General features: G+C 50.9%; 8 protein-coding genes across 8 annotated transcripts; 4 read left to right on the forward strand and 4 right to left on the reverse strand.

The window, feature by feature from the left end:
- Positions 1-867: 867 nt before the first annotated feature.
- On the forward strand, positions 868-3,546 carry NFIA_065840 (uncharacterized protein; the record flags this gene model as incomplete). The annotated part of the gene is made up of 2 exons (XM_001263316.1): positions 868-1,091; positions 1,152-3,546. 2 exons carry the CDS (start codon positions 868-870, stop codon positions 3,544-3,546), a joined length of 2,619 nt encoding a protein of 872 aa, XP_001263317.1.
- A 742-nt stretch (positions 3,547-4,288) lies between these two features.
- On the reverse strand, positions 4,289-5,944 carry NFIA_065850 (uncharacterized protein; the record flags this gene model as incomplete). The annotated part of the gene is made up of 3 exons (XM_001263317.1): positions 4,289-4,331; positions 4,456-4,831; positions 4,888-5,944. 3 exons carry the CDS (start codon positions 5,942-5,944, stop codon positions 4,289-4,291), a joined length of 1,476 nt encoding a protein of 491 aa, XP_001263318.1.
- A 1,756-nt stretch (positions 5,945-7,700) lies between these two features.
- NFIA_065860 (glutamyl-tRNA(Gln) amidotransferase subunit PET112) lies at positions 7,701-9,670 on the forward strand (the record flags this gene model as incomplete). The annotated part of the gene is made up of 4 exons (XM_001263318.1): positions 7,701-8,022; positions 8,087-8,163; positions 8,211-8,352; positions 8,406-9,670. The coding sequence occupies 4 exons, from the start codon at positions 7,701-7,703 to the stop codon at positions 9,668-9,670; spliced, it is 1,806 nt and encodes a 601-aa protein (XP_001263319.1).
- A 712-nt stretch (positions 9,671-10,382) lies between these two features.
- NFIA_065870 (arginase) lies at positions 10,383-11,504 on the forward strand (the record flags this gene model as incomplete). Its single annotated transcript, XM_001263319.1, has 3 exons — positions 10,383-10,469; positions 10,553-11,136; positions 11,201-11,504. 3 exons carry the CDS (start codon positions 10,383-10,385, stop codon positions 11,502-11,504), a joined length of 975 nt encoding a protein of 324 aa, XP_001263320.1.
- An 816-nt stretch (positions 11,505-12,320) lies between these two features.
- NFIA_065880 (uncharacterized protein) lies at positions 12,321-13,012 on the forward strand (the record flags this gene model as incomplete). Its single annotated transcript, XM_001263320.1, has 3 exons — positions 12,321-12,475; positions 12,541-12,815; positions 12,909-13,012. 3 exons carry the CDS (start codon positions 12,321-12,323, stop codon positions 13,010-13,012), a joined length of 534 nt encoding a protein of 177 aa, XP_001263321.1.
- Positions 13,013-13,373: 361 nt separating this feature from the next.
- Positions 13,374-15,995, reverse strand: fcpA (protein-serine/threonine phosphatase; the record flags this gene model as incomplete). Its single annotated transcript, XM_001263321.1, has 3 exons — positions 13,374-15,513; positions 15,589-15,675; positions 15,748-15,995. The coding sequence occupies 3 exons, from the start codon at positions 15,993-15,995 to the stop codon at positions 13,374-13,376; spliced, it is 2,475 nt and encodes an 824-aa protein (XP_001263322.1).
- A 941-nt stretch (positions 15,996-16,936) lies between these two features.
- Positions 16,937-18,346, reverse strand: NFIA_065900 (pepsin-like aspartic protease; the record flags this gene model as incomplete). The annotated part of the gene is made up of 4 exons (XM_001263322.1): positions 16,937-17,225; positions 17,289-17,943; positions 18,007-18,157; positions 18,245-18,346. 4 exons carry the CDS (start codon positions 18,344-18,346, stop codon positions 16,937-16,939), a joined length of 1,197 nt encoding a protein of 398 aa, XP_001263323.1.
- An 822-nt stretch (positions 18,347-19,168) lies between these two features.
- Positions 19,169-20,727, reverse strand: rpt3 (proteasome regulatory particle base subunit RPT3; the record flags this gene model as incomplete). The annotated part of the gene is made up of 6 exons (XM_001263323.1): positions 19,169-19,187; positions 19,247-19,910; positions 19,967-20,253; positions 20,306-20,404; positions 20,474-20,515; positions 20,573-20,727. The coding sequence occupies 6 exons, from the start codon at positions 20,725-20,727 to the stop codon at positions 19,169-19,171; spliced, it is 1,266 nt and encodes a 421-aa protein (XP_001263324.1).
- Between the last annotated feature and the right edge of the window lie 211 nt (positions 20,728-20,938).

Raw genomic sequence — 20,938 nt, forward strand, 5'->3', positions numbered from 1 at the left:
AAGAGCGGTCCTAATCGATCAAAGAATGAACCATTAGCGAGTTTCCTATATAGCCATTGGGTTGCCTGGAAGAGGATCCGACCTCTCGTACCTTTGGCCATGGATAATTGTTAATCAAATGCGCCGCTCTCAGAGAGGCCCCCGAGCGGCTCGGAACATGATTGAAGACCGATGACATCCATGAAGAGAATCATGAGGAGGCTGCTGAGGAGCCAGAAAAGGAACCAAAGAAGCCTCCGGACACAGCTAGGAGCATCAATTAGAATGTGTTTGTAGGAAGTTGAAGAATAGTACTACACACCCAGTAACTCTGGAACTCGGAAGGAAAATGCTGGATCACGTGAGCGGCTGTCACGTTTTTGGCGCGCAATCGACCGGATCTCCCTCTTTACCTAACTTAGTGAATCTCCCTCCCGCCTTTGCAGTCCGAGACCAAAGGCGTCGTCGTTGTTTTCGTTTTCTAAATCCCATTATCTCTTCTTTTCACTTGTAGTCATCCACAATTTGAGGATACTCGTTGTCCTGTCTCTGTGCCTTTCGCCCCTCCGCGGGATAGAGTCGCAATTTTCCTCAGTACGAGTTGCGACCCTTATCCTTCGCTCGGCCCTGTAACGATTGGCGCATGCGCATCGGAGATCCAGCAAGCCTCAAAACACCGATATTCTTTCAGGAACTCAGGGTCTCAGTTCCGGTTTTCGTCTCAACCTTCAGTCCTACCCTCTGATCTTCGCGTCGCGATCAACGTACAGGGATTTTATTCGCCCGAAAATCTCCTAGACCGACTCCTGGGACGAAGTCAATTTTCGTCCTCGCGTTCAAGGAGCAAAAAATCAACTGCAACAACGGCGCACTTCCGGACTTGAAGCCATGAGCGCAGACGAAGGCGGAGAGACGCTTTCGATTCCCGCCACCAACGGCGAACCTCAATCCGCGACTCCAGATCCGCCTGTGCTGTCGACACCTGGAAAGCGAAAGCGTGGATCGAGCCATGATGTTCATGCTGCCCAGGATGCCGGTGCTTCTGAGTCGCAGGTTCAGGAAAGGGTCAAACTACACGAAACCCTGAGTAATCTCGTGGATATCCTCAGCAAGTGCGCATCCCCATGTCTTGTTGATCCCTCGGGCTCGAGTTTAACTGACGTGTTCGTTAGGAATGATACCGAACTTCAGCTACTCTCATGCCCTCTGCCGTCGTCACCTGCGAAGCCGCGTTCGAAACGCGCAAAAGTATCAGGAGAGAAAGACGAAAGTACTAGCATACAAGCGAGGGTTGCGTCGGATCGTTACAGTACTCTCTCTGAGTTTCTGAGTGATATCGACAGGGCCTCCACAGCCGTGATTGAGCGGAGCAAAGCTCAAAGTGGTGAGGGCGAAGCCACCGACGGGAACCGCCTGACAGAAACGGTCAATCGGATTGCGGCATTCAAAAAGCTTTTGAATAGTCTTGTGCGCCAGGCTTCTGTGGGCCAGGCCAGCGTCAAGAAGGAGAGCACGGAAGACGACTCAGAGGCTCCAGAAAAATCAACGCCCTCTACCACTGAAGCTCGAAGCGACAATGTGGTTCTCACGATTCTTGGTAATCCGTCCAATCCGAAACAGCTATATTCCAGCTTGCAAAAATCCGTCAAGGTTTCTCTGCCTTCTGGTGAATCAGCCGTAGAGAAGTACGTGGAAGTACAAACACCTCTGCGTGAGATTGGCTTGCCCAACGGTATCACGACCACCAAAGTTGCGGCTTACAACACAGACAACAAGCCCAAAGAGCCCAAGCGAACCTTTGGCGAGGTGTTCACGCCTCGTCCAACACTACCGCAGTTAGAGCCGCCACGCAGAGCCAGGTCGTCTTCTCGTACTGCTCCTGGAGGCTGGATTGACCCATTTGAAGCAGTCACAAACTACAAGGCCTTTCCTGGCGAGCGAAATAACTATTGCCTTGCGCCTCTTCCTTCCGGCCAGTGGCTCCAGTACGGCGGAATCACATCATCCCCCTCTTTCTGGGATCGACGGCAAAAGCAACAGTCCGCTCAGCCGCACGGAGACGAGAGATATAATGAGGATCCTGCTCTGTGGACAGATGACGACGCGTCTCTGTTGCAGGGCGTGTATTCTTCTTTCGCACCTTCCTTTGACAGCTCAGGAGCTATTGTTCAAGCTGATTCAAAGGACATGGTATGGTGGGGGAAACGAGGGACGAAACGCTTGTACACCCTCCTTACCAAGACCTACTCAGAGGAGCCTCAAGAAGTATCGGAAGTATCCGCGACACAGCAACCTGGCAACATTGGTGAATTGGACGAAAGCACTTTGGAAGAGATGGTCAAATCATTCAACCCTGAAGACTTTGCCGACCATGTCTCACTTACCAATACTTTGGAGAAAGAAAAAGAAGAAGCAGAGTCGAAGGGCATGGATGACCTGTTACGCGATGTCTCTGAATTGCTGGAGACTTTGAGCTCATACCAGAAGATCCGCAACCTGGAACTACCAGCTCCAGGCGGTGAACCCAAAGAGACAGCAACAGACCAAGGCACTCCATCTCACGCGTCTGCAGCAGAACAGGGTATCTACGAGACACTCAAATCCAGCCTTGCCGTTCTCGTTTCAAACCTACCGCCATACGCCGTCGCCAAGTTGGATGGTGACCAGCTAGCCGAACTAAATATCAGTACCAAGATTTTGGTCGATAATCCGGACTATCACGGCGTTATGGAGAAGGATGACTTCACGCTGCAGCAGGAGCGGGCCGCAGCGCTGGCACCGATGGCTACTGGACCAAACCGAACATCTACACCCAGCCGCTCTGGAAGCTATCAGGCAGGTTACAACCAGCGGGCGTATACTGCTAACGCTCGGGTACAACAACCGCAAGCTGGTTTTCAGGCGGCCCAGCCGTATTACGGCGGAAGACAGCCTTCGACCTCAGGGCCTTATACCCCAGGCCCTCCACAGCACTATGCTAATGTTCGCCCTCCGGCAACGCCTACTCAGCGACCCGCTTTTGTGCCGGGATATCAACAACCTACTCCGCAATACAACCAGGCCAATCTTCAGCAGTTCCAGCGGCCGGGCCAAAACGGCTACAGCCCCTATGCAGCACCGCAAGCTTTACCGCCTGCTCAAGCTTCTCCGCAGGCGTACGCGCCCAGGCCCGCACAGCCTGGAGCATACGCCCCGCAGTATGCTGCAGGGCGTAGTGGCTCACCGCAGAAGCAGCCAGCATATGCCTCGCCTCGGACACGGGCACCATATATGGCACCAGGCTCTGCAACCCCCCAGCAGCGGTATGTCCCGCAGCAGCAACCATCCAATTACAACTACCCTTCGAACCAAGCTGCCCCTGCACCAAACACCTACTCCAACTCTGCCGCTGCAATGACTTATGCTAGGAGTGCTGCTGAACAGGCTGCATTGATGGACCGGAATAAAGCGCAATTAGCGCAACAAACCCGACAGAGCTCAACCCCTCAGCCTACTACGGATGCCAGCTCCCAAGACCGAAGTATAACGCCAGCTATCAAGCAAAATGGTACTCCTGTGCCTTCGTGACGGCTTTCTCTTTTCTCATTTGCTAATATTAGTACTTTTGAGGCGTGGTTACGGTGACACGGTGATGATTCCATTCGGATTGGGCGTGCCTTACTGTATTTCTCTCTTGTTCTTTCTTTACTTTTTGTTAGATTGGCGGCTGGGAAGTCAGACTCAAGACCGTTTTCATGTTGATCTTCAACCATGACATTATTATCACCCGTTTTCACCACCGAGTGAAATGTGTAACTTCTAAATGATTGCTGTTCTTCCCTGAGTGACTTTCCATCTTCTCTCTTCGTGATCTTCTTCTTTTTGTTAACTTTTAATGCTCTACCAACAACAACTGCCGCCGTCTGCCTGTACTCTGGGATGGAGTTTCTTAGCGATCGGCGCGGAATGCTTTCAAAGAATGGTTTGGGTGGTTTTGTGCGGTCGGTAGGGAGTCGAACGTGGACATGTTCTCTAGTTTTAAAGATTGCGGCTCTATCAATATGAATCCAAGTCAAAACTCTTCTACTTTACTTTAAGGATTGAATTACATTGTCGTCTGTCTGAAGTGACTTATCATTAACGTAGTATACATCATTCTATGAATACATGGTCCCTAATACTACCTCATAATGTCAGTTTGTCCAAGGCTATTCCGTCTCTTTCTGTTTGAACTGGAGGCTAATCAGATAGAAGAGATGAATGGGACTTTCAGTGTCTTGGAGGCTAAGAGAAACGCGTCTGGTCGTTATACCGCAGCAGTTGACGGATATCAAGGGATAAACATGGCGGCTATGGTCATGAAGCCAAAGTATCTGTGAACAGTGAATGAGTCTCTGATGCTAGGAATTGTCATCTGGAGAGGGTAACCTCGAGCGGGGTAACCATAGACAGAAAAGAAGCAGGGTTGTTAGGAGATGTGCAAGGTCAAATACGTACAATGTTGCAGACCTCCATCCATCGCGAGACTCAAGGTGCTCTGCACCAGACGAATAATTCATTGCTATCGCGGCAGCCGCCCCGCCGACAAGGGCCACCACTAGGAGACGACCTGAGAACTCGGAGATCATGCTGAAGGCTAGTAAGGGGAGGAGGATAGCGGCTGAGGCGATGATGATGGCGGAGTAGACGGAGGCTGTCGGAGGTGCGCGGCGGGGCGACAAGGAGATCAGGTCTTTGCCGTGGTCTAAGAACCGGGACTCGGCTGTTATAATGGGTGAATGGTCTTTCATCCACGTGCGGTAGGTCTCGATGTCTTTATCTGAGGCGCTGGGTATGGTCTGCAGGACTCGGCTATATGCTGCGAGGGCGTTGTCTAAAATAGTGCGTGAGCGAAAAGACACCAGAAGTTGCATATACTTGAAATCTTACTGTATTGCTCCGTTTTGTGAATCAAGGCTCCCATTACCTCTACCCGTCTGTAATGCAAGGACGAGTAAACCTGAGCTTGAGCATCCATGCGTCTCGAAGCGGGTAGCTTCTTCGTTCCCTCCCGTTCGGCGGTGGCGACCCGATGCATCTCTTCGTACTCGTCGAGAATTCTCAGATCTTCTTCCATTTGCGCAATTTCATCTTGGAGATAAAAGAGGACACGATGGTTCAGATCTTCGAACCGGCGGTACAAAGGTGGAAGGGGGGGTTCCTTGCTGTCGGAGGACGAGCTTAGTCGGCTGGAGAGAATGCCGTAACCGCAAGGTATGTGCGACGACTTGGTACCTCGCCGAGACTTCCTGCCGGTCCGGTGAAGATCCTCCTTGGGGCTTCGCGGAGGAGATGGGGGAAGCGGAGGCCTATGCGACGTAGAGGAGTTTCGAGGAGGATAGTAAGTCTCCGGCAAAGTAGCAAGATCCAAATTCAAGTTGCCGGTAGGATTTGGACTGTCGGTGAGTGCGCCGGGGACGTTGTATATCTCTTCCAAGGAGAGCTTTCGATCTGCTGTATTTCGTGGCAGGTGCAGTGGCACTGTAGACGGAGATACATCAACCTGAGGTAGCTGCCGTGAGTTTGCCGATCTCTTGGACTTGAGTGTCGAGTCTTGACTACGGATGCTTGTTTGTCTATGAGCCTGGCCCTGCGACAAAGTGTTGGTACGAGCATCGGTGTTGAGACCAGGGTATGTATGTTTTGGGTAGGTCTCGAGGACGTTCGAGGGCTGGCCTGAAGACTCACTCACGTTTTCTTCTGCATCGGACGATGAGCTACCATCATCTGAAGATTCATCATCCTCGAGGTACTCAAACACGTTGGGAGCCTTCTTGTCAGGATCGGTCGAGTTGCGCGTAGTATTCAGAGCCCCATGTGACTTCTGAGCGTAATTCCGACTTGGTTCATCATCCTTCTGTGCACCAGGCTGTACCTGGGCATGTTCTTTCTTTTCCTTTTTCTCTACGGAAGACTTGGAACCTTTAGAAGTCGTCCGAGACGTCATAGAGAGGACAGAACCTGCCGATGATCTATTTGACTTTTTGGAGCGACTGGAACTGGAATACAATGGCATTTTGACCGGTTTGTGGTGTATGAATGGTTCAATTTGGAACTTTCAAGGAAGTCGCGAGATGCGGCTTTCAAGACATTCCCGGGGTAGAGAAGAAAGGCCAAGACACCAAGACAATGAAAACAGAAAGCAAAGGCTGTGATCGATAAAGAAGACAGCACTCGAGGCATATCAAGGGAGGCGACGACCGTTTTGAATGTCCTGGAATGGTCTATGCCAGACGAAGACGAAGAATGTAGCACAGAATGTGGGGTATTTCTGTCTTTGAACGGCAATAGAGTTGAGTTTATCAAGTTGGGGACCGTCGCTGATAAGGACCGATGCATATGCAAAGGTACATCAGGAGAAATAATGACTTCGTGAGTGACAATGAGCCGTGCTGGGGAGGTCAGCAGTCCTCGGGATCAAAGGTAATTCGGGCTATTGAGAAGTTCGGCCCCAGGATGATGATCAAGCTGAAACGGTAACTGATGGCGCAGTCACTATTTTTGACTCTTGAGATATTAGTTGGAATATAGTTGGCCCTATATTCGATAGTCATTTGATAGACAGAAGCGCTTTGCCCTGTCGCAACCTGTTGCGACTTTTGCGACGCGGAGGGGGGATGAGTCCAATTCGTCCCAGGGAATCCCAGCAAGCGCCAAAGGCTGACGAGAAGGAGTGATGTCTGATCGCAAGATATATGTTCAAGAAGTGTGCCTTAAATTATTCAATCTTTTCTTATTTTTGCTTTTCCTTTCCTCCTCGGTTATCTCACTGCTGTTCCGGTTGTTGCAATAGCTGGTGGAGAGGATGATCCTGGCATGCAGAGCCCAAGTATTAACAGCAGCAGGTGATTTCTGCAGTGGACCTCTGTCAGACTCTGACAAGGGTGAAACCATGATAGATACTGTCCTGCATGACTCTAGATGAATTCTGATCTATTGGAAGACAAAAAGAACGAGCAGTGGTGCGTTGGCTGGCGGTGACTTGCTGTGGACGATGCCCATGTCTTGCAGCCAGACGAGGGTGGGGACTCGGAATGCACAGGACTTTCCCTGCGATTCTGTCGGAGCTGATGATCTTGTCTTGCTTGAGTTCTGGACCAGTGAGAGAGTGTGACAGAGATGATCTGTGAGAGGTCAACATCATCAAATCAGCAGACTTTGGGCATGAAACCATCGTGGGACACATCGGGAACCACTACGATTCGTTTGTTTACGGCCCGATAACCTTAGGTTGTGTAGATGACCATCGCCAGCAGGATGCGGAGGGCAGTACAGATTTTAGATGAATGACTTGCATATACAGAGAACTCGCCTAAGTCAAGATCACATTCAGAAGTTGATCTCGAATTCTATTTCTATTATTGTTCTGTATTAACTCCTAGCTAACTATTCATCTATACAACGATCCCAGCCTTCATGATACTAAAATGCTCTAAAATGATCGACAACCCAAGCGGTGAACCGTAATTTACCGTTGTTTCGGGTTTTATGCTGTGGTGGTTTGCTATACGTGGTAATTCAATTACTGTATGACGCGCAAATTCCGCTTCAACATCGACAACATTTTGTCCACCCATACAGAGGTACAATCCGCAGCTATTCCTCAAGACTAGTGCTCGAGACCAGTCGCTGCTCGAGTCAACCAACAAATCAGTATCTCTAACTTTCACAAATCACATACTACATCGCTCCCGCCCCCACACATGCTCCAACAATGGCTTCGCCAAAGCCCCGGAGCTGCCCGCTTTCTTAGAGGCTCATGTTGTCGCGGCCCCCAGTCTGGCTCCCTCCGGCATAGCCCTCTACCAACCGCACCTCATCGTTGCATTAGATCGCTACAGACATCAGCTACAGAATCCAAGGAACACATACCATTACGGAAGCAGCTGAAACAGAACGCAAAGGCTCTGAAAGCTCAGAAGAGACAGAAGAGAGAAAGCGAGGAAGCATCCCGGCAAAAGTGGGAGTTGACTGTTGGCATTGAGATCCACGCCCAGTTGAACACTGAAACCAAGCTATTTTCGAGTGCGTCGAATCTATGTTGCTATCCTTCCTGGCCCAAAATGCACAATCTGATCTGTGTGAGCAGGAGCCTCTACGTCGAACACCGACACCCCCAACTCAAATGTTGCTCTCTTTGACCTGGCGTTTCCGGGCAGTCAGCCGGTTCGTATTTAGCAATATGCACTACTGGAAGCTGCTAATATGTATAGGAATTCCAAGCTACGACTTTGTTACCCGCCCTGCGCGCTGCGATTGCCTTGAACTGCGACATCCAGCCGGTCAGTCGGTTCGATCGAAAACACTACTTCTATCACGATCAACCAGCGGGATATCAGATTACACAATACTACGGTAGCTTCCTTTCTTAGTCGATCGACGGCGATTACAATCTGACATTGAGATAGCACCGTTTGCGAAAAACGGCTACGTGGATCTCTTTCCACATGACGGCATTGCACCCGAGGACGGCGACCACGTTCGCATCGGCATCAAACAGATCCAGCTCGAACAAGACACCGCCAAGTCTCAGGAATATCCTCCCTCCACTCAACTCCTCGACTTCAACCGAGTATCCCATCCCCTCATTGAGATAATAACCATGCCGCAGATCCACAACCCTGCCACTGCCGCAGCATGTGTTCGGAAGATTCAGGCCATCCTACAATCCTGCAGCGCCGTGACTACTGGGATGGAACTAGGAGGCCTTCGAGCGGACGTGAATGTCTCAATTCGTCGTCGCGACGAGGCTCCCGGCACCCATCAGTACGGGGGGATCGGTGGACTAGGTCAGCGCACCGAAATTAAGAACCTCAGCAGCTTCAAAGCGGTCGAAGACGCCGTCATAGCGGAGAAGAACCGTCAGATTGCTGTCCTCGAAAGCGGAGGCGTCATAGAAGGCGAGACGAGAGGCTGGACTATCGGAAGCACCGAGACTCGGAAACTCCGAGGGAAGGAAGGCGAAGTGGACTATCGCTATATGCCGGACCCAGATCTCCCTCCGCTGATTATCAGCCACGATCTCGTGTCCGGTCTGAGAGACTCGCTTCCGACGCCTCCGGACCAGTTGATCGAGATGCTGGCTGGCCCAGAGTATGGACTCTCGATCGAGGATGCAAAGCCATTGATTGAGTTGGACGACGGAGCGAGGTTGGAATACTACCAGGATGTGGTAGACATACTGCGCGACCTCCAGCAGGACCAAGACGCCAAGTCTCGTGCGGGTCTTGCCCGAATGGCTGGCAACTGGGTGCTGCACGAGCTGGGAGGCCTCTGCGCCAAGGCGGACTTGGCTTGGGATGCGCAACGAGTACCTGCTGAAACCCTTGCGCAAATCATCGATCAGCTGCAGCGAAAACGCATTACGGGGGCTACCGCAAAGCAGGTGCTCGCTATGGTCTTCGATGGTGATCGTCGACCTGTTCCTCAGCTCCTCGAGGCAGAGAATCTACTCCTTCGTCCGTTGTCCCGAGACGAGTACATTGCTTTGGCGGAAGCAGCCATCAGTCAGAACCCGCAGATGGTCGAGCAGATCCGCGCCAAGAACCAGCTGGGTAAGCTAGGCTGGTTTGTCGGACAGATGATGCGCATGGGCGAGAAAGGCCGGGTAGAAGCTCAGAAAGCGGATGAGATTCTACGAGAGCTTATCCTCGGAAAGTCTGATCAGCCGTAGCAGCTCCTTCACAATGTGTACTTATATAGCTTGTAATCCATGAATGATACCCCTTGTCAGAAGATACCATCAGCCGTCCATGATAGGAGACAGATTTCTATTGATTATTGATTTCTCGGATCAGAAATCCCGCGTACTAACGACCGTCATCCTCCGGCCGACGGACCAATATGACAACCCAGCAGTTCCATATGACTACGGACTAAATATGATCATCGCGGGAGTTGTATTTAGATAAAGAAGCATAAATCCAAACCATTGGTCATAGAAATATGAGGGTGGAGTGGGTTGAAGCCCGCAAGCGGGCGTCTCTCCTGGACCTGTACTTAGGGGAAATCCATGATCCCTAAAAGCAGTTTTTAGCGATCACAGTCGTGTACGACTTTTCGCCCTGTTTCCTCATGACAGCAAAGCCCCACGGCTGTCGTCGGAGGAATGAGACATAAATTGACTTGATTCTCTCATTTCGAGAGTCACTTTCACTCCCCTTTTCCATCTTCCAAGGTATCAATAGTGTTGCAGCTTGTATTCGGAACAGAAGTGACTCGCGGCCTGAGGCATCTCATTGCGGAACTGATCTCCACCGCGCGCAATCTTAATCTTATCGCTTTAGTTCTTCTAGAACAGCGTCTCTTTTTTCCGTTATCAATCCTTGATCTTTCCTCTGGACCTCACTCCTTTATAAAAATTGTCCTCCTCACTCACTTTCAATATGACAGCGCCATCAACTATCAAGCAAAGATTCCTGTCCAAGCCAAATGAGCTGGGCGTGGTCGCTGTCGGATTTAACGGTGGTCAGGTATGACGCTTACTTGCATACATTGTCATCCTTCCGCGGAGGAAGGAATTAAGCGAGCACTTCAACTAACATTATCTGTATAGTGCAAACTAGGCGTCGAAGCAGCCCCGCTCGCCTTGATTGAAGCCGGTCTTCTGAATCAAGTGCGCGACGACCTGGGCTACCAACTTCACTATGACGACACCGTGCACTACTACGAGAGCCTGACCCCCATGAGCGATCCCGATCACCGGGGCATGAAGAAGCCGCGCGCCGTGAGCGTTGTGACCGAGACGCTCAGCAAGCAGGTCTACGACTACGCCAAGGACGGCAAGTTCGTCCTCACGCTAGGCGGCGACCACTCGATCGCCATCGGCACCATCTCCGGCACGGCCAAGGCCATCCGGGAGCGACTGGGCCGCGAAATGGCGGTCATCTGGGTCGATGCGCATGCCGATATCAACACGCCGGAGATGAGCCCCAGCGGGAACATCCACGGCATGCCCATGGCCTTCTTGACGCGACTGGCCCGGGAGGACAAGAAGGATATTTTCGGGTGGTTGCAGGATGAGCACATCATCAACAAGAACAAGCTGGTGTACATCGGTCTGCGGGATGTGGACCGCGGCGAGAAGCAGCTGCTGCGGGAGCATGGTATCAAGGCATTCAGCATGCATGACATTGACAGGTGAGCTTTTCTTTCTTCTCCTTCGGGCGAAGACCGTCTTGGGAAGTGTATCTGACCGTAGTAGACATGGAATCGGTCGCGTGGTTGAAATGGCGCTCGCTCACATCGGCAACGACACCCCCATCCATCTCTCGTTCGACGTTGACGCCTTGGACCCTCAATGGGCCCCTAGCACAGGCACTCCCGTCCGTGGAGGTCTGACTCTGCGTGAGGGTGACTTCATCTGCGAATGTGTTCACGAGACTGGCAACTTGGTCGCCATGGATCTGGTAGAGGTCAACCCCAGCCTGGAGGAAGTCGGTGCTTCAGAGACCATCCGAGCCGGTTGCTCTTTGGTGCGTTGCGCACTGGGCGACACACTGCTGTGATGGCATTTCTTCTGTTTCCGTTTTCTCTCTGTCCTTTTCCTTTTCCACTTTCGCAGGTTGATAGTTATATGAACGGGCTAGACGAGTATATGTACTTGTTAGATAGACATGACTGACCGCCGCCAGGCTAAACAATGAATTGATGAAATGCGTCAACTGAGGAGAGTAACAGGTAACCAAAACTCACCTACACTTATTCTTTGAGTATTTATATCGGCGTTAGTTAGATGTCCGTATCTGCCGGCTCCCGAGCCAATGACACTGGTTTACTCTATTTCCAGCCACCGCTATTTTACATCCAAACTCCCTTACTCACGCAGTAGATCGTTTCCTGCCACCCATTTTCAACGAGTTTTGCTCTTCTATCACTAGTACCATAACCATGCACAGACAATTACTCACAGAGCAACCTACGTACGGAGCATCAACAGATTTCATGTTGTTTCAGTTATTGTCATGCACCAACTACCAGCTTACATAACATCCTGAACAACGCATCAACAAAGCGACCAACCAACCCAACCAGCACTCATACCAGAACTCCTTACTCCGGCCTCAAGCCCGATCGTCCACGAGCGGGCCTCAACGTGGGATTGCGGCGCCGATGCGCTGTCTCCGACCATCCCTCAGTGTGTCGTCCGATCTGTCACTGTCGCCAGTCGCCAGTTGACACCCAACTATCTTTTTCCCCAAACGGAGTCCCTCTCAGAATCATCGAGAAAACCTCCTACCGAGTGTATCGCAACACGAGAATAGACTCTATTCCTCCATGCATCATCACTAAGCCCTATCTCGAATACCTACCTACCACCAACAATGACCGCCCGCGTCCAGCGCCGCCGCCGATACCGCTGGCCCGAACTCCAACTCAACATCTGGATCATCATCGTGCTCGCCGGCTCCGCAATCTGCCTAGGCATCTTCGCCTGGTTCATGGCCGTACAGTCGCAGCTCCGCTTGGGGACTCCATGGTAGCCTCCCCCTTTCCCTATACGCCTACCCACCTGCGACAAAGCTAACGAGATCCTATCTACAGGCTCTTCCCCTACATGGTCGTAAGCGGCAGCCTCGGCGTCTTTTTCATCTTCCTCGTTCTCTTCCTCGCGGCGCAGCGCTTCCTCCTCCCCGGGATCATCATCATCGGGAGTTTTATCCTCTTCGTGCTGTGGCTGACGGGGTTGATCGAGACCTCGCTGCAGCTGTATGGGGTTGTGGGGAACGTGAACGACAACTGTCAGAACTACGTGGTGGAGAATCCGTCCACGGGGAATAATATCAATACGTTGGCGTGGTTGACGCAGAGTACCATTTGTATGTCTGTCCCTATACATTTCAGCATTTGTTTTGGGCTGGAAAGCTGAAGGGTGCTTATGACTGATGACTGATGACTGACGACCGACCTAGGTAATTGCTGGAAGACTGCATTTGCGTTTGAGCTGGTCAATACCATCTTCTTTCTATGGATGATGGTCATGTCCTGGCAGGTTAATCGCGATGTATATGATTGATACGAACGTTGTGATGCTATATGATTGAATTATGTTATATGATATACCTACTAGCTCTGCATGACGCATGGAAGGCGTTCTTATTTTCGGTTCTTTTTGACTCTGCATTTTGCATCTCCCTATGTTCATGTCATTCTGTTGTATCCTTATATGGCAAGACTAGCTATCGACCAATATACCTATGCAACTCTCAACACCGGCTCAATTCTGGCCCAGACTCAAACATGAAGCAGCCCAAACGCCGTCGCTATGCCCTGTCGCATCGCAACCGCACATAAAAACAATTTAGACAAGCATCGAAGAGAATTGCCGTAATATACAGACAAAATCCGCGTATGTAGATCGATGAACTGGATTCCCTCTACCCGTTCTCAGCTGCAATCTCTTCCTCAGCCTTGGGATCGTAGTCCCCATCCTCCAATGCAGCCAACATTTCCCGCTCCAGTTCATCGTCTTCGTCCTCCGGATAACTGACGACATCCTGCCCTCGCGCGGCGGGCTCCTCTGGCTCGTTCAACGCTTCATCCGTATCTCCACCACCGCGTTCCTTTGGCAAGCTGGTGTGTGTTAATTCCGCTGTGCTCGTGGTATCAGCCGTTGCAACCTCTTTAAGCCCTGTAGTACGCTCATAGGACCGTTTGATCCGCTGCGACAGGCGCGAGCCCTCCATCTCTCCCTCTTCGCCTTGACTACCGTCCGACTCGTCTTCATCTGTGCCTTGAGACTCGTCATCGCGCTTCCGCTTCTTGCCAGTTGCTAGGAGCGATACTTCGCTGTCACTTTCGCTTTCGTCATCGCTGCCCAGAAACTCCTTAAGCTCGTCGTGCACTGCAGCTTGCTCTTCAGCGTCATACCCAATAGGGGACATCTCGTTGAGCCCGGAGGATTTCAGAATCTCTTCGTTGAATTGCGACCCCTCATCGTCATCCGTCCAGAATCCACCAGTTTCTTCGTCTGATGACGACAGCCAGCCGCTCTCAAGCTCTTTTGACCCAGGCGAAATTGGCTCGCCCCGATCATCCGGATGCACAGGAAGCAGGTATGGTTCCTCCTCCAGTCGTTTCCATTGAGTCAGCGAATCCAAAAGCCACTGAGTGGTCACAATCTTGATGTTCGGATACCGCGTGGCCTCGCGGACCTTGGCCGTGCGATTCCGGCCAGCCACTAGATGCGTGGTTCTCATATTGATCTTGGTGGAAATGACAGCCCCGAAACTCTTAGCCCAGAGAGAAATATCAGCGTTTTGTGTATCGGTTCCCAGCGGGAGTACGCCAGAGAAAACAAGCACAACACCGCCAAGCACACGATGCTTAATGCGTGGCATGATGTCCTTCACATCGGGCACCAACTTCAGGTCGATATCTTTCTCTTTGGACGTTCCCCGCTCTCCTCTCAGAGCCGCCACTCTTCCACCAAGCGCCCGCGACCGCTTCTTATCATACTCCTCGAAAAAATGCCTATGTATCTTCTCCAGTCGTTCCTCCAGTAGGAAGAGTTCCCGATCGTTGTCCTCCAATAAATGATGTCGGTGTTTGGTCGAATCTTGACTGTCTTCCACGCTCGAGGCAGAATCACCGCTTTCTGCCGCCTCATCCTCCGCATCCAGCTGTTTCTGCTTCTGCAACAATGGGCGGTCCTCAACCTGGTGCATGATCGTTTCTTCTTGCGCGACGCTCTGCTCTCGCAGTAACCTTGGATTGTCCCCACCGCCCATGGTCACTAGTTGCTCCAGCGTCGAAACCTCAGCTGCAGGCTTGGCGATCGCAGCATTTGGAGGAGGTTGTTGCATCGGTAGCTCCTTCGTTCCTTTGCCTTCCTGTTCTGTAGGCTTGACGGCTCCTCCTAACTCCTGCTTCTTCGGAAGGAAACTGGAGTTGATATCTCCAATTCCAACAAAAAAATCGTAGGGAGAAACCTTGATCAGGTTAGGGCTCCATCGCCAGACATCTCCACGGTCGTCGATGATGACCACCATCTTTGTATCTACCGGAAATAATCGCTGGAGATTCTTAGCCGTCAGGCTGCCGCTTTCGTCGCGGCTGAGGATGCGATCACCAAAGAGCTTACGGTCCGGATCTATAATGCCAGCTATATGTTGCGCGTAGGCTCTAGTGCCCATGGTGTAAATGTGCAACTCGAAAAGCTCCGAGACATTCTGCAAGAACGACTCGAGCCCAGGTCGCAGCTTGACGTAGTACCAGCAACCGCGCATGCCCGGACCTTCATCAACTAATTGAAAAGCTCGCACGTCGCTCAGGGCTTCGTGATTAGGATTGTCCTTGTCTTCCATCCATTCTCCGACAGTAGGGTCAACTGTGGCATGGATAATAGTCTGATCCAAATCAACAACCAGAGAGAGCTTCCTATTCGCCAACAAGCGACGCTTCGCATCTTCCTCCACACGCGTCGCTTCCTTTTCGCTTACGGTAAGGGCAGTATTATCATGTACCATCTGAATCGGCGCGCGTGTGGAGTCCATGACCTCAGTATTATATGTCGCCCTGTCGTGATGGACAAAATGGTTAGTTCCCGTTATCTCCGTAGTATCCTATACAAATAAGCACAATGTCACTCACTCGGTCATATCCTTTCCACACTCGGCGCAAAGGCCTCCAAATTGAACTTCGTGGGCGCATGGTTCGTCAATCTCCACGACGTCGATACTACATTGGATATCAGCACCATGTCCAGCATACACGCATTCTTTTCCCAGATAGAGGGTGCCAATGACTTACGGTACTTCAATAACATCACCCTTGGCTATCTTCCACTGAACCACTTCACCATCAACAGTCGACTCGAACTTCGTGGGAAATTTGCGCTGAACCTCGACCTTGTTGCCCAGCCCATCACCCTCGGTGACAGTTGTCTGGTAAACATACCAGAACAAGGCCTCATCCCTCTCAACCGTGTCGCCCGGCTGTTTGAGCAGCGACGTGACGGTGATCGGGTAATGGAGGCTGGGCGGTAACCGAAGAAGCATGCTCTTGTATCGGGCAGGCGAGGTTGCCTCTCGCTATTCTCTTATCCGACCCCGGTAAACCCTTGCCTTCTATAATATAGCTATTATGAGAAGGAAGGACGATTCCCAGGGCGATTCCGATCGCGAGCGAAACAGGTATGCCTGACCGCTAGGGATCCATACCCGAAGCGCCCAGCAAAAGAGAGGAAATTCAGATGACGGAATGTGGATAGAGGACGCAACAGTAGAGAATTTTGTCTACAAGACGTATGTCGCAGGATGCGACAGAGAAAACCCGACCTCACGGACGTAGAGGATGGGAAGCAAGGTAGCTCAGGCGATTGCCACGAAATGACGCGACCCCAGAAGCAAAACAGAAACAGGCTTTGTTCCAACTCTGGACTTGAAATTGATGGCGCAGAAAACGCGAGACTTATTATTCAATGCGATGAAGCTTGATTCCTGTCAAAATTGGGGGGTAAAAGAGAAGATGATGAGACGAGAGAAAGGAACGTTGGTGATGAATGAAAGAAATGGCTGTTGTTGCAAGGCAAGACCAAGAACGGCCGGAAAGCCAAGGCAACAAAGCGAGGCTCACCCAAGTCCGTCAAAAAGTCGTGTGGCCGAGCGGGGGCGGCAAATGCCTGATTGGGTCTAGCTTACATAGCTTCTGGCCCAGACCCAAACTTGAGATGACGAAGGATCCAGCGTATGCTTTGCTGCAGCTACTAGGTAATCAACTTAGACAAGAAATCAGTTATCAATTACAGGTGTGAGATATCCATTAAGCAAAACAATGAATTGCAGGTATCTGCGTGAAAGACTCGATCTGTTCATCTTCCTGCAGCGAATCCCAGGTTATGTGGAGACTTTGAAAACAAACTAGCTACCGCAATGAAGCTATATACGTATCGTCGTTCTGTCACAGTTGGTATAGCGCGGCGGCTGCAAACAGAGACACATTACTTGGCCTCAGCCAGACCAACAGCGTTGTTACCAAGATCGTAGACGCTGTACCACTTCCGCAGGAAAGCGTCTCCCAGGATAGCAAGGGGACCAACAGGTTCGGGGAAGTCCATGCCCATGAAGGAGCTGATGCAAGAGCCCTGAACTTCTAGGGTGTAGTCATAGGGGCCAATGGTGAAGTTGTGACCAGCCAAAGTGAAAGTGAGATCGGGCAGGGAGTCACGCTTGTCGCATTCAATAGAATATTGACCAGTGAAGCCCTTCTTGGCACCAATCTCCTTGTTGCTGAAGAAAAGAAGTCAGCACAAGTCCAAAAAATTCCAATGATAACACATTTTGACAACTTACAGGAGGTCAGCAAGAGTGGACGGGAGGGCAATAAGAGAAGTGCCGGTGTCGAGAATGACACCGGTGTTCTCAAGCTCAGCGACGTTGTCACCAAGAGCAATGGCATCGAAATCAACCTCCCAGTACGCCTTTCGGCGGAGAGGAATCTTGGTCAATTCACCGGTGTAGTGGTTCTTGTCAACACCGCCGAAGGAGGCCTCGGAGTTGTCGCCTTCCTTGTTCGTGTCTCCCAGGTAGAAGGCGAAGACGGGCTCGTCCAGAAGTCCCTGCTCCAGCATATTATAGAAAGGAGGAACAATCTTGTTGACGGAGATGGTGTCGTAGCCCAATCCGAGAATACCGTCAAACCGGCCAAAGGCAAAAGCAAGACCAGGCTCATTGGTGGCCTCAGCAAAGTCCTGCTTTACAACCTTCAGATCACCAATTTGGAGCGTGTCCTGAGACACAAACCCGCTGAGCTCGCCGGATCCGTACTTGATGGCAAACTCGGTGCCATTCGCCTTGTAGGTGGACGAGGCAGAAGAATCGTACTTGTTGTGCAGAAAGCAGGCGATAGAGCTACAGTCTGAGCCAGGGACCCAAAGGTTCGAGCTACCAGTGTCAAGGACAACCTTGAACTTCTGCGGGGGAGTGCCAAGTGAAATCTCGGAGAAGTCTATTAAGAAGAGTGTTAGTGATTACTGCAGGATACTACTGCTGTTCAGCTCTGATGCCTTACATTGTGCGTTCAAAAAGTTATCAACCAAGACGTCGTGGCGGCTCATATCGTTGAGCGAGTTCTCCTCCAGGAGCTCCTGATGGACATTGGGACGGATACCCATGTATTTCTGACCCAGGGCGCGAACATGAGCGTCAATGTTATGGGTGTACTGCAGCTTTTCATTAGCCCTCATCGGTTTCCCAGTTTGTCATATCAAAAATCACGAGATAATTGAGGGGCTTTCATGGTCACTTACAAGCTGTTCATCGAGAGGAACCTTGTTAAGCTTCAGTTTGTGGACAGCGGCCGAGGCGGAGCCCAACAGCACAGAGGCTGTGAGCAAGGAGGTGGACTTCATGACTGGTAAAAGTGCGGGAACAATAACTGATAAAGAGAACGAACTGAAAACAACAGAATGAACGTATAATCTTCGATGGTGGAGACGATGAAGAGAGAAGAGATAGATGGTTAAGAGATGAAGAGTCGGTACGGAGCAGGCAGTTAAGGTAGATGGAACGGGAGCTGACGCCTGGGACGTGGAGGTGATGCGGATGACTGGTTGCGGAGCTACGCCCCTGCTTTCGATCCGCAAATCAACGTGATCCAACTGCGTCACCAGGGCTGGGGAGGGGATCGTCACGGGAGTTGGATCAATTGATAAGCACTTCCGGCCTGGTTGCTACATACGTACGACGGCCAGGTACGGCCCTTGATACCAAGTACAACCCATCATGTTTTCTCTCTTGAACTTGCCGCTCTGATGGTGAATTAATGTTCACGTATCTCCCAATAGATGTCATATATCTTCCATTGCCGTATCTGCGCGTTGAATAGTTCTGTACTTGTTACTGTAGCTTGCTTGATGATGTAACTTCCGTTCTTACTCCGTAGTGCTGGTGCCTGCTTACTAGGGAAGCCAATCTTGGCGTCAGCGAATGTACAATCTTGTTTTGTCCACGAAGGAGGTGGCGAATGCTAAAGTAGGCACTCGTGTGTACTGTACTACTATCTACTAGCAAAAGATTAATATCCTGGAGAATAATGTTCAGGTTCTCCAAAAAATGCATCTTTCGCTGTACTACATGTAGATTGCCTAATGTTGAGCGTTCAATCCATAACTATTCTTTCGCCTGGCACGGGTCCTGTTTCCACCTCATAACTACCTATCATTGTACATAATCTACCGGTAGAATTCGAGCCTGTAACGCAATAGTTAGAACTGGTGGTGAGACAGATTTGAATGCAGGGAAGAGCATACCTGTCCGCTTCCTGGCCGGTCTTGACCTGAGCAGCATAGGCGTCCTCAAGGTCAGACTGGATGATATTGTAGCGGTTCTTGCGAACAGCACGTAGTCCAGCTTCCTGCATGATGGCGGCAATAACAGCACCAGAGAGTGGCTCGTTTCGTACGATGAGTGAATCCAGATCGACCTCTGGGGACAAAGACATCTTCGATGCGATAGTGGTGAAAATCAGTCGACGCTCCCGTCGGTCACGCAGCGACGGAAACTCAATCTTACGATCCAAACGACCTGGACGTAAGAGGGCTGGGTCCAGAGTATCCGCTCGGTTGGTGGCCATGATGACCTTCACATTGCTTGTCTGCTCGAAGCCGTCCATCTGATTGAGGAGCTCAAGCAGGATACGCTGAACTTCACGATCGGCACCAGTCTGGGCATCGAATCGTTTGGTAGCAATTGCATCGATTTCGTCAATGAAGATAATGGCGGGTGAGTTCTCACGAGCCATTCTGAACACGTCGCGAACCATGCGAGGACCTTCTCCCAAGTATTTCTGGACAAACTCCGAACCGTTCACACGAATGAAGCTGGCAGTTGTGCTGTTTGCCACAGCTTTGACCAACATCGTCTTACCAGTACCGGGAGGGCCGTAAAGTAGAACACCACGAGGCGGATCAATACCTTGAGTAGCGTAAGCAAACCAGCACTAGACATTGCTCTCGGTGTCTCCGACTCACCAATCTGTTTGTAAAGGTCGAAATGCGTCAAGGGTAGCTCGACAGCCTCCCTAATCTCCTGCTTCTGCATGTCCAATCCACCGACGTCGGCGTAAGTGACATCTGGCTTTTCGTTCTCGCCGAGCATGGCAATGGACGAATCTGCCTCCGGAGGTAGAATATCGACAAGGGCATTGGAATGGCGGTGCAGGGCGACCGAGGACGATGGCTTGAGCTTCTCGCGATCGAGTGTAGAAAGGATGCGCACGACATAATTCGAGCCAGTTGACGACTGTACGATACCAGTGCTAGGGAATCTCAGTCAGTATATCTCCTCTCGTCATCCTCTTAATACCATACTTCTGATCGATAGCTTCCATAAATTGTCCGATAACGAGAGGCACGCTCTGTATCCGTTTGATCTCCTCCTGTGCACGGACGAGCTCTCGCTTCAAACTCCTGCAATCAGATGCATCATTTAGCTGCTGCAGTTGTTGAGAATAATATTGAGGATAGGTTGTGATTTACCTTTGTTCATCCTTAATGTACTCTTCTTGAAGCTGGATGTATCTGCTTTGGGTTACTACCTGATGATAACAGATCTGAGTCTCTCGGAAGGTGTCTTACTCTAAGTGTCTCTGAAGTCTTTTCAAAGTTGCATACTCATCACCTCCATCTGCATCTGTGCCTTCGAGAGAGTCTATATTAGGGATGGTATCGAATGGCGCCGACTTGCTAGGCGTGACGTTGGTCGCCGAGCTCTCCACGGCGACGTCTCCCATTATGAACGAAGGAAGGCGTTTGAAGAATGGGTGTGGACGGCTGCAGGAGTCGCTTGAAAGTTTTCAGGGAAAGAAACTGTAAGGACAAGTCTTGCGCCAAGTATAAAGGGGCGTTGCTTGTGTATTGAGTTCGTCTTCTCGGTTGGAGCTTTCGTATGAATAATAATGAAGGCCGGCTCCCATACCTACCAAGAGCTCAAGTTGTAGTCAC

Source organism: Aspergillus fischeri, genomic scaffold (genome assembly GCF_000149645.3).
Source record: "Aspergillus fischeri NRRL 181 1099437636252 genomic scaffold, whole genome shotgun sequence".
NCBI lineage: Eukaryota > Fungi > Ascomycota > Eurotiomycetes > Eurotiales > Aspergillaceae > Aspergillus > Aspergillus fischeri.